A 12,922-nucleotide genomic window follows, 5' to 3' on the forward strand; every position below is an offset into this window, starting at 1 on the left:
TTAACTGTTTTTGCTAAAATATTTAAAAAAACATTGGCCCTGAGGCAGATAAATGATATGGATAATTTCAGCCCACATGGTTAGATTTGGCAAAGTTATAAGCAACTGAAAACAAGATCTTATAATGGGAATTGTCAGTGAACCCGAATAATAGGCGGTGCTACCAGCCCCACCTATAATACATACATAGATACCCACATACCCATACCTTTCTGAAGTAATCGAATAAACTGCATTTAATTTTCACCTTTTTACTTTTTTCCATCTGTGTTCTCATTTTCTCTTTCACGTGCTCTCTCATAGCTCTATCTACACACCATTCCTACAGTGAAAGAGAAAACTATTGACACTAGGTCCTTTATCAGTCCCGTTTCACTTTATCAGTAGTGATCATGTGTGGTGGAAAAAGGTACATATGCTGTTTCTTTATCTGTAAATGTGTCAACTGTGCTCCAAAATTACAGAAGACCAATGTCTAGAATGGGCAACATTTAGTCTTGGACAAACAACAGGTTTGAACTCAGATATCTTGTGATTCATCAGGGTAGAAATGGGAGCTTTTAAATTAGCAGCTAAACCATTAGAAATCTGAAAATCTCCTTTTCCTATGGTATAAGGCATTTGTTCTTAGCCTTGTTAGACTCTGATGTCAAACCACATGTAACATTATTAATTATAGAAAAAACGATTCTAGGTCACTTTTAAAGGCTTCTAAAATGGATTTGATACACTTCCATCCTTGAGTCCTGTACAGTTGGATGCCTGGTATAAGGCACCTGGTTTTCCAGATGGAAGCAATTATTTTTAAAATCACTAAGACAGTTCCAAAATAGTTTTAAAAAATTATGTGGCATACACAGAATTAATGATTGTGTGGTGGAATATGGCTTCACAAATGCTGAGTCATATGGCCATCCCATACTCATGCCAATAAAAGTTTACATACGACACCATCAGATATTCCCCATACATTGTAGTTATATACATTCCCATATGCATTCACACCACTGCATTCACAAACTTCCTAGTGAAAGGCTACAAAATTTGTTTGGAAGTTGTTCTTAAAAAAAAATAAAGCTATGCATAACCTTCGCTTTCATAGCTAACCACAGGAATTAGGGTGACTAAGGCACCCGCTCCTCCTTTGTGCAGGTTACTCAAATCACAGGTAGCATTGTGGGAACAAGAGCATTCTCTGTGGGGCTGCTATGTCCCTTCTCCCCTTACCCAAGAAAGTGGAGTACATGAAAAACAAGAGGAAACTAGGAGGCAGAATCTTGCTCAGAGCTGGTGAAAAAGCCACAATTCATCCCTTAATTGAAGGTCCTGAATTGTAGGCCCTCAACCATAAATTCCAGTGTTGCTGCAACTGAGATTGGACAGAGGCAAATACGGTACCAAAAAAGTGTTCCACCTCCTATTAACCAGCTGCTATAAACTGTAGCACAGCCGAACACTGAAAACGCTAGGAAAGTAGTACAGCTTTTTACAGTTGTGGGCCAATGAAGACTGAAGGGACTGTTAACGATGTAAAACTTCCATCTACAATTTGATCATTTCTCAGAGACGGCTAAATTCTGCTCTCGGTAACACTTGTGTACACCCAATTCATTTGGAGCGTTTACAATGTTAAGACAGAGCTAGTACCTGCTCGCAATTTGTCCACAATCATATTTGATTGTACTATTTGCAATTCTAGCTATTTTGGTTTGTTACATAAGCCATCCAATTCAGACAACAGAAACAATATCATGTGACCTATATACCAAACCAAACTCACGTGACTTGCAAACTGTGAATTTTATAATCAAATATAAAATTTAAAATTCGCATTTGGTGAATATTCAGGCTTTTGAATTTGCAATCACAGATGCTGACTCCATGGGTGCTCCGGGGCTCAAGCATCTAAGGAAAGAAATAGCAGGTGCTCAGCACCCACAAGCCACTGTGGTTCCAGGGCTCCTGGCCGGCTACCGATCAGCTGTTTGGCAAGCTCAGGGTTGGCCAGCAAAGCAGCAAGCAGCTGGCAGGAGGCGCTCGGGGGAGGTGGAGAGGAGTGTGTCAGCAACAGGTGAAAAGAGGGGGAGAAAGGATGAGGTAGGAAGAGGTGGAACGAGGGCGGGGCCTCGGGGAAAGAGGCAGAGCAGGAGTGGGGCCTTGGGGCAGAGCAGGGTTGGAGCACCCACCGGGGCAAAAAAAAAAAAAGAAAAAAAAAAGAGTCAGTGCCTTTGTTTGTAATTGCTTTTCGTGCGTGTGTGTGTTCGTCTTGAGCATGCAAACGTTCCTGGAAGGTGAATGTAAAAGCCTAACAAACACTTTTCAAATCAAGTTTTGTTTGTTAATTGAAACAGATATTTGCAGAAAATTTCCCCACAACTTCTCTCTGCTTGACTGAGAGCAAAATTTGGTTCACTGACTTCCTTAACAAATTTCACTTCTTTCTTATACCTGGCAATAAAAATAAATAAATAAATCAGATTTGTAACTCTTCTGTTGCTATAAATATCCACGGGTTCCTCCTATGTGTTTGATAGAGGAATGATAAAAGTCCTACTTGAGCAAAACATTTAACCACATGCTTAATTTTAGCATACATTTGAATCCAACTGGAATGAATGGGACTGAAGCATATGCTTATAATTAAGCAAATGCTTAAATGCTCTGCTGAATCAGGGTCACAAAGGTTATAGACCTTATTCCCTGCTGGCATGACTCCATATTGCGTCAATATTGGTCGTGTGACTTCAGTGAATTCAGAGTTCAAGAGCATAACTTGAACCAAAGCATAACACATCTTTAGCCTGATCTTTTAAATTTCTGATTACCCCCAATTTCCATTCACTTCACTAGATATTGTGAGCTCAATATCTTTCAGGGGGCACTCAGCACCTTGCAGGATCAGATCCCTTATCCTCTGAAGGGTGAAGAGAGGAGTTGGATTTGGTTGTTATGGCATGCATTAGAAAATAATGTTTTTTCCAAGGATGTTCAACTGTTTGAAAGAGAATTTATAAGTTGCAGCAGAGTACCAGTGAAGAAAGTAAGGGAACTGCTGAAAAATACAGCAGAGTTGCATATAAAACGCAGTGCACATATAGCACCATATACGTATATACAAATAATAAACTTGTGTTGCTAACATCATTTATTATTATAGTAGCACCAAGGAGTCCCAGTCATGGACAAGAAACCATGATGCTAAACATATGAGGAGAACATGAACTCAGTTAAGAAATAATTCCAAACAAATCAGCAGTTGCTAATGGCTGATTTCTGGGAATTGTTGCGATAGTAAACTGAATTTAATAGTTTAATTATAGAGGCTTTTTGTGATCTCTTTTTAACAAGTATAAAGCTGCGTGAGGGAAACTTATCTTTTAAAATCAATATATAGGGCATGTTCAAATAGTTTTATACTTTTTCCTGGTAACATATTTAATTAAATCTAACAAAGCTAAAGCTATCAGCGTAACAAACAATGGAACTACAGCACTGAGGTATAGCAGTCTGAATGCTTCACCCTATCCCACAATTTCCATAGCACACACAGAAACACATCCTGGGCTGAATCCTGAGCTAGTGCTAACTGGAATGACACTGATTCACACAGCAGAGAATCTAGCCCAATCCATGCTTACAGGGTCCAGGTCCCTGTTCCCATAGAAATCTAGTGGTGTTTTGCCATTAATTTCAATGGGAACAGGAGCAGCCCATATTTCAGCCATGTCTTCATCAAACGTGGACTCAAGTCAGAAACTACTGTATTGATGGCAGTCAAGATCAGGAAAAAAAATCTGTTTTTTGTTTTGTTTTTTTAACAAGGCTTCAGATATTATTATTTCTCCACATTAATCAAATAATTATACCCTTTAAAGATATCAATGTGAATATAGCAGGTGCATGAAAAATTCATGTAGCAAGCATGTGATAGCACAAAAAATTACAATCAGAGAGATTACAGTGCACATTGCTACATATCTTTGAGTGACAAATGCATTAACACCTGAAGACTTCTTCCCACTTGGTGTTTTATAAGCACAGGGTCCACATGAGAAATAAAATCTATAAACTTAATGGTCCAAATGGTCCTCATTGTAATTCCTTTGAGTTACATCTGAGTGAACTGAAATTTCAGACTGATGCATGTTAAAATAATGAAGTATTTATTGAAGTTTGTGTAGAAATCTCAATGGTAGCTTTAATCAGAAAAAAAAGAATTCCTCAGTGTAGTAAGTGAAGAACTGTACAATAACTAAAAAGCACACTCTGTTTACTGGGCCTTTATGCCCTCTGATTTAAAATGAGTTTAACTATATTTGTTTGCAGTGTTGCTGTAGCTGTGATGATCCTAAGATATGCTAGAGAGACGGCGGGTGTGGTAATATCTTTTATTGGACCAACTTCTGTTGGGGAAAGAGACAAGCTTTCGAGTTTTACAACGCTCTTCTTCAGGTCTGGAAAAGGTATCCAGAGTGTCATAGCTAAATACTTTGTATTTACAATACAATTTATAATTTATAATGTATTTAAATACAATGTATTTAGCTGTGACACTCTGGTTACCTTTTCCAAACCTGAAGAAGAGCTCCTAAAAGCTCTAACTACACTGTCCATTCTACCTATAATGAAAAAACCCTACTTCCATAAAATCACATTAATTGCTTTAATGGAGAGAGGACAGGCTTATCTGCTCTAGTTTCATTTTTCAAAATCATAATGAAAATGAAGTCTATTACAATGATTTAAAGCAGAGAGAGTCTTGACTCACTAAGTTAGTACAATCCAGACTACTACAATTCCTATAAAAAGTAAAATCCCACATCGGAAAGCATTTCCTAGTTAAATAGCATTGCGTTTCTATGTACAGTGATCACCATTAGAAAATCAACATTTACCAAAAAGTAGTGTTTGAGTTATCATCTCCTCTCCCTAAAGTGTAGTGTCTATGATTTACCACTCACTGATATATATTGTAAGCATGGATTTTAATGGTACCCACTCTAAAACATAACTTGAACATTAAAATATTGTCATTTATAAAAGAAAATAAGAAAAGGTAATTTGAGACATTTATAGTGCAACATAACTAATAAACAGATAGTCACTGGTTGCTACCAGAAGAAGTGATGAACAGTACATAGCATCGTGTTTGATCTTTCATGTACTATACTCACTGTGTTCTCCATGTAAGCCTTTTACTAGGAGACAAAGACATTATAGCAAGGTACAGGCTTTGCAAGCATTTTGTAATGGGACTTATCCCAGTTATTTAGATACATTAAATGTATACCAGCACTAGTCTATTACCGAGGGGCCTGAGGGGAAGGGATTGAAAGTACCTATAGAGACCAATGGCTGCTAGGAAGGATACGATCAGTGCCAGGAAACAACACAGCACCTTTAATCATTTCTCCCATGATGCACCCTATTGACCACATGTCAACTGAAAACAAAAATGAAATGAAGGTAAACAAGAACACAGCAACAGAACAACAAATAAATGAGAAGACAACTTATCCAGTCATGCCAAGTACAGGAGCCTGCAGTTGGTACTTCAGATGCAGTGCCTGCCTTACATTCTTCTGAAAGGTATATCTGGAGGAGCTGTGCTTGTGTATACATGTTTGATGAGAGTACAGCTGGGTTGAGAAAAACTGACTCCAGTAATTTTTTTCTCACAAAAATGAGAGACAATACTATTAAACCCTGGAAACTGAGTAAGACCTATGGCTAGCTACTCTGAGTTCATGCAAGTTTGCAATTATAATTAAATAATTAGTTTCGTTTTTTTAAAGTTCTCATTTGCTTCCATTACCTAGGATCATACTAGTTTGTGCTGTAAATGAATGCTGGTCTTTGTATTCATTGGGGATATGCAAATCACTTCCCTTTCATCCTTTCAACTACAGGAGATCCATGCATATTTTAAAATCTGAACTGCCAACAGCCACAAAAGAAAGTTTGGTTTTGACAAAACATATCCACATCATTCAGAAGTGTGAATAAAATGTGTTGAGATCTTTCAGTTTCAATAATGCATGCTTTGGAGTCTGTTGGTTTGCTTCTATTGAATCTCAACAAAGCAGCTAGTTCAGAATGGGTGTCCTGAGAAACTCATAAGATTTTCATTCTGCATGATAGGAAATGCTAACTTTATAATGGAACAGCTCTGATACAAAGCACTAAGCTGGCCATTCTGGACTGTAATTCAAAGCAAACCAGAGGCCCGATTCCCCTCCTGTGTATATTGATGTATCTGAATTGGTTTCAAGAAAGTTACTCATGATTTACACTGATATAAAGGATATCAGAATCAGGCCCTTGAAGTATAATGTGTAATCAAACTGATGCTCTCCTCCCTGCTATTGCCAGTGAGTATGAGCTGTTTAACATAATACGGCACAAACATGCAAGTTAGCAAGTCCTGACACTAAACTGCACGTGCCAGCTTCTTTCTATGATATTCAATACCAGAAAGAAAGACGTCTTTGCTGTGCCGGCTCTGTGTGGGGAGAGACCAATGTCATGTTGTTTGGTTTCACTCCTCCTTAAGATTCCATGCCAACTCTGATTTTGTAGCAGTAGCTTAAAGTGGGTTTGGTTTGTAAGAAGAATGTACTTATTGTGGAAATCTTAATCCTGACTGTATTTAAGGTTCCCTGTAATTTTACTTAGCATCTGAGAAGCTTTATCAGCACCAAAAAATGGCTACTTACTTGGTAGCAATAAGCAAACCCAGGAGAACTAATTACTGCTGCTTCCATCACAACATGCAGACTATCAGGAAAAGATAGAGTAAACAGTTGTGTGTCCAATCATTATTAATACATTTGTTATCTTAAGAAATTTCTGTCTCATGTTATTGTTGCAAAATGTTCATTAAAAATTATGTCTATGGAAAATCATCTAATAGTTTAATTGTAAACTCTTTTCATACTATAAGCCAGCAATGGAAGAATTCCTTGCATTCTACTTTACTTGTGAAGTTTTGTGAAGGAAATTCTTATAAGATTTCCAATGCCACACAGACTGGGTGAAAACCTTGGGATTTGACCCAATGTCTGTGGAGAAAAGATATGCAAGAACAAATGGATATAAACTGGCCACCAGGAAGTTTAGACTTAAATTAGATGAAGGTTTCTAACCATCAGAGGAGTGACGTTCTGGAACAGCCTTCCAAGGGGAGCAGTGGGGGCAAAAGACATATCTGTCTTCAAGACTAAGCTTGATACATTTATGGAGGAGATGGTATGATGGGATAGCCTCATTTTGGCAATTAATTGATCTTTGTCTATTAGCAGTATATATGCCCAATGGCCTGTGATGGGATGTTAGATGGGGTGGGATCTGAATTACTACAGAGAATTCTTTCCTGGGTGTCTGGCTGGTGAGTCTTGCCCACATGCTCAGGGTTTAGCTGATCGCCATATTTGGAGTCGGGAAGGAATTTTCCTCCAGGGCAGATTGGCAGAGGCCCTGGGGGTTTTTCGCCTTCCTCTGTAGCATGGGGCACAGGTCACTTGCTGGAGGATTCTCTGCACCTTGAAGTCCTTAAACCACGATTTGAGGAGTTCAATAGCTCAGACATAGGTTAGGGGTTTGTTACAGGAGTGGATGGGTGAGATTCTGTGGCCTGCGTTGTGCAGGAGGTCAGACTAGACGATCATAATGGTCCCTTCTGACCTTAAAGTCTATGATTCTTGCTTCCTTTTTCTCTTTCATAAACAGATTTTAAAATCCCTAATAAGACCCTAAATTTGTCACTGTATATGTGTAATAATAGTAAGGCACTTGAGGCTAAAAGCCTCATTGTTACATATATTACAATAGTGCCCAGAAGCCCTAATTAGAGATCAAGGCTCCATGGTACTAGGCTCCATACAAACATGTAGTAGAGAGACCTAAATTTAATTTAGTCCTGTATTAATCAAGACTATCTCCACTGAATTCAGTGGAGTTACATTGGTTAAAACTGGTGAGAGGAGAGAATGTCAATGTCATGGTCACAAAAGGTACCCCTCACTACAGTCTCAGATCCGGGAGACCTCTGTTTATCCACAACAGGTACAGGACAGGGAGAAGCTGTGCAATCTTTCCCCATATTGCCATGCCACTGTGCCTTAGCTCTGACCCTGGAGAAGAACCACTACAAAGATTAAGAGGCTGCTTTATACTCTACCTTTTCACCTCTGCCGAGATGGCCAGTTTAGTCCCATTTGTGATCGTTTATATTTTAATAGTGCAGATACCTGTCCACTGAGAACTGGAAACAGACTGTCCTGCTTTGAATAGCTACTTGTTGTAGCACTGCTGGCTGTGGGATTTCTGAGGCAAACTCTGATGCTTGCTATGCTCATTTGCATATATATAGCCCAGAATATGTAACAGCCCAAACCTATTTTACACAAGTGCTGAGGTCTGAACTCTGGGAACAATCCAAGGAAGTCTGAATATGCTTGTCAGTGCACTAAGTTCACTCCTCCAAGTCCATTTTAAATGGGGTTTCTTCGAAGAAGTTCTGCTGGGAAATACTTCTTCAGCTCTTCATGCTTACTGGAGACTATGGTCTCAGCTACAGAACTGAATCCAGCTGTTTACTTGAAACTTTCAAAGGGAAAAACCAGCACAGTCCTCAGTAGAGTGGAACTGGCTGATAGCAACTCTGGTACATCTCAAGATAGATGCCATAACTATGTACTCACATGTTGTAACCATAACACAGTACCTGGGGTCTGGTTATTGTTTTTTTAATACAACTAAAAAGGAAAATCACTGTAATTCTGCAGTGTGTTGCGTCAGGTCCCACTGCACCACAGAGCCCAACACACTGAGCTGGAAAGACAATGCCCGCAGGGGCATTTGATATTTTGGTGGGAATGGGCAAACTGGTTTAGAAAACAATAAGAACATCTTCCCTTCTGCACTACGAACCTTAGCCCTTTTATAGGCATGAATGCAAACTCAAGCCCTTTAAAGGGTTAGCCTCACATGTCCACCTCTTCTGCCCTTCTTGAATCTCTTCACTGGCTCCCAATCTCTTTCTTAATCCAGTTCAAACTCCTAGTCCTCAACCTCAAGGCTTCACATAGGTCTGTCCTTGCTTATATCTTTGCTCTCATTCTTTCCTGGTCACTCCACTCCGCTCTGCTCTCCCATAATGTACCCTTCATTCCCTTCTCCCATTCACAACCCTGTGCCTTTTTCATGCTTTCCTCTATGTCTGGAGCAGCATCCTACTTCCTGCAAATCAAATTAAAATTACTTTGCTCTCTCTTCCTTCTAACCTCACTTCTCCTGGGTATCTTTCCACTACAGCCTGCTCCTTTTCTGTCACCTCACTATTTCTTTAAACTTTAATAATACACACTGAAACAAAACATGGAAAAATTAACAAAAAAGTAATATACAAAGTCAAAAATTACTTCTACAATTTGCTTCCCGTGGAAGACACTGATCTCCTAGCCTGTGATCCTCTCCGATTGTATAATTGCCTCTCCCTCTTATCAGTCCCTTCCCCCATGATATAGTTATTGAGTTATCTGTCTTCATTAGGATCCAATCCTACAAGATGCTCAATGCCTCCTGTGAGATATCAAGCACCCTCAACTCCCATTGAGTTGAGGACCTTCAGCAGATGATTGCATGTGCTCAATACCACATATGCTTAAGACCTTAGAGGATAAGGTCTTCTGAGCAGAAGACATGCCTTGTTTTATGCTTTTGAAACACCATACACAACACTAGTCTTATATAAACAATACAAACATTAATTGATTGCTTAGTGGCTATGATAGAGGTCAAAAAGGTTTGTGTACCTTGTTGTCTACTTCTGTTTCCTGATCTGTAAATGGATGCAACATAATAGTGTGAGAACAGCTTTGGCTACACTAAGACTGTGAGCAGACTGCATTTACCTCTGAGCTGAATAATTATGTTCCCATCAAGCAAAGGGCTTCAGACGGCTTGCTTTGATAGTTTTCCCTCAATAAATTCCTCTTAAAAATATGGTAGAAAGTTACATAAAATAAAAAAGATTCAGTACCCTCACCCTATAAAAATTTACACCTGCACTATAAAAATGATTATAAATTTTAATCAGGTGATTTGGTGCATACAAATTTATTTTATTGGTACAGTATTAATGCTGCAGATTTCCTGACAGGTTTAGAGCTCTCGCTCTCTCTCTCTCAACATATACTATATATTCATTGATACATAGTAATTATATCTCCCCACTCTGCAATTGGTATCTGAAAGTCTAAGGGAATTTAAGAAACACAAAATGTTAATTTAGAGCTTCTCAGTTTGATACTACTAATGGTGAATTCTAGCATGTACAGTTGTCAGGATACAAACAAATCTAGCATAAGACCATATTCTACTTTCAGGCCTCGATTCAGCAAGGTACTTCAAAGCAGTCACCTGCTGGGAATTCAGAAAAGATGATGTTCACCTTAGTTAAACACAGTCACAGTTTATCCACAGTAAAGCCGCAAGACTAACAGAAGGCCTGATTGTGGCCCTGCCTACACAACCACACATGGGGATAAGGGGGAGAGCGTCATGCCTCGCACCCTGTGTTCTCTCCAAAGCTTGGTTCCAGGCTCTGAGGGCTAAGCACATTCTGCACATTCACTATTTTGCCCCTGAGCTAGCGTGCAGAGATTTGGATCTGCCCCTCCAATGTGCCTATCACCACAGCTGAGCTGACATGGGGGGATGCAATCTGATAAGGGGCCAGTAGTTTGTTACTCCCACCCCAGAGCAAGGAAGGAGAAGATGGCAGGATTCCTTTCCTATGCTGCTCCTGGGCCCATGCAGCTGCACCTCACATAGCACCTCTTGCAAAAAGCACATTGTATATGCTCAATCGAGCCCAAAGGTGTTTCTGAGCACTCGGCGCGCCCACCTTCCAGCACTCAATGGAAAAGCTTCCATTGGCTTCAGGGCGAGGTTTTTCCTGTAGAAGGACTTCAGGATTGGTCCATTAGTGAGTCACGGAAAGCTGCAGTAGTGAGTACTTGAATGTACTTCTATAGCTCTCAGGGGGAAAAAAAAACAACATTGTAATGGGAGTAAATCTGCAAAGCATCTGGGCCAAGCAATTTAAACCAACACACACTTAACCCAAATACAATGAAAAGTAGTCTAAACCCAACTCTTCAGCTTGCAGAGCTCAGGTCATCTAACTGTTGGGTTTAGAACCATTTTCTGTATTATTTTAAACTGCCTTACCTTGAACTAGCTTTTTTTGGGAGCCACAGAGGTTATAGCCAAGCATATTTTAATTATTTCATCTTCTCTATGGAGAATCTTTCCATAGCCTCTCTCTCCACAATATTAATAAAAAATGTGTATACATTTATTAATAAAAATGAAACAATATAATGTATAATCCATGGTAAATTCATGTTTTATGTACTAATTTTGGTAATTAAAGTACCTAGTTGCTCTGACAATCAATGTTTTACCTATATCCCTTTCAGACACAGATTGTGAAACTCCACTCCATTATACCAGCCTAACTCTGTTAGCATCAGTAAAGTTACAACAGAGTCATGGAGTGGAGAATCAGGCCCATGTATACTTCTGAGGCTCACAAAAAAAGCTAGCACAAAGCAAGCAATTTAAAACACAGAAAGTGCTTCTAAACCCTGCAGCTAGATGATCTGAGCTCTGCAAGCTGAAGTGTTGGGTGATAATATATGGACACATGTAGGCACTAATGGCTAGATTTTCAATAGTATTTAGCTGCCTAAAGCAGCAGATAGGCACCAAGTGAGATTTTAAAGTGTACCTGAGTAGATTGGGCACCTAACTCTCACTGACTGAAAAATCCCTGTAGATGTCCATTTGCATCAACAGATACTTAAATACCTTTGAAAATCTGCCTCTTAATTACCGAGATCAGAAAACATGACTAGAAATTTGCCATAAATCAATATAGATATATTGAGCTTGCCAGTGCAGAGGGGAGTGGGCGTGCTCTCCTTTGAAGGGTAGAACATTGGTGTTCTGAGAGCTCCAAGTGATCCTCCTGCTTCAGCCACTATGCCTCCTGGAGCTTCTGCTGGGAGAGTGCACCTCCTCTCACTACTCACAACATGGGACCCTGGCTAAAAGGCAGACCGAACACTTTGCATTGTAGTGCTAGTTTTCATAGTGCCTTGAAAAACATCTAGCACTAAAATACTGCAAATAGATAAAAATTTCTTGCCAGCTTAGTTTTATGATTAAAAAGTTAAAAGTTAAAAGCTAAAAGTTAGATACTCTCCTTTCTGGTTTATACCACCACTTGACTAAATTACTTGTGAAGTCTCCCCTATTTATATGGGGAAATGGCTTTCTCCAGAAGTAAGAGATAACCCTGATCTCCTTAGGAGAAAGCAGAGAATGGATCTGTTAAGATTCATATTATTTGATTCTCATAAAGAGAGAAGCTGTTACGGTAATGTTTCTTTGGAATAGCTCACAGTGCAAACACCAAGGCTAATTAAACCCAGTGCTGATGTAAAGGAAACCCTAACTGAAAGAAAGAAATAATACCTCTGTCCCAAATGAAACCCCAATCAGATGTGCGAAAAACTTTTTTTAAAAAATACTCTCCATTCTAAATCAGGAACTCATCAACCAGTTTCCTCCCTGACTCACTGCCTCATGTTCTATCTTGGAGAGAGCCTGCTGTGCAGGAGCACAGGCAAGATATGGAGAGTTCACCCAGACCAGACCACTATGTCCTACAGAGCTGTGCTCCGGGGGGTTCTACCTGCTTCAGTGCAGAAAAGTCTTGGTGAGTGGACAAGGGAAGTATGGGTGGTTGTCAGTTGGAGCCACCGCTACGTAGATCCACTATCCAAAAACCTCTAAAGCTGGTGTTGTAAAAGCAGCCATGGATTATCTCAACTGCCATTTACGAGGCTAT

The 12,922-nt window shown here is 39.5% G+C and overlaps 1 protein-coding gene across 12 annotated transcripts in view; it reads right to left on the minus strand.

The window, feature by feature from the left end:
• Positions 1 to 12,922, minus strand: part of MAPK10 (mitogen-activated protein kinase 10) — a 241,583-nt gene that overhangs the window by 45,776 nt on the left and 182,885 nt on the right. For 3 of the 12 annotated variants that reach the window (XM_074950534.1, XM_074950540.1, XM_074950538.1), the window contains one exon: positions 5,372 to 5,443. The exons of the other annotated variants lie outside the window; for them this stretch is intronic. In XM_074950534.1, the coding sequence (XP_074806635.1) occupies positions 5,372 to 5,443 (72 nt within the window). The remainder of the gene's footprint in view (positions 1 to 5,371; positions 5,444 to 12,922) is intronic. 12 annotated transcript variants of the gene reach the window in all.

Source organism: Natator depressus, chromosome 4 (assembly GCF_965152275.1).
Source record: "Natator depressus isolate rNatDep1 chromosome 4, rNatDep2.hap1, whole genome shotgun sequence".
Taxonomy (NCBI): Eukaryota; Metazoa; Chordata; order Testudines; family Cheloniidae; genus Natator; species Natator depressus.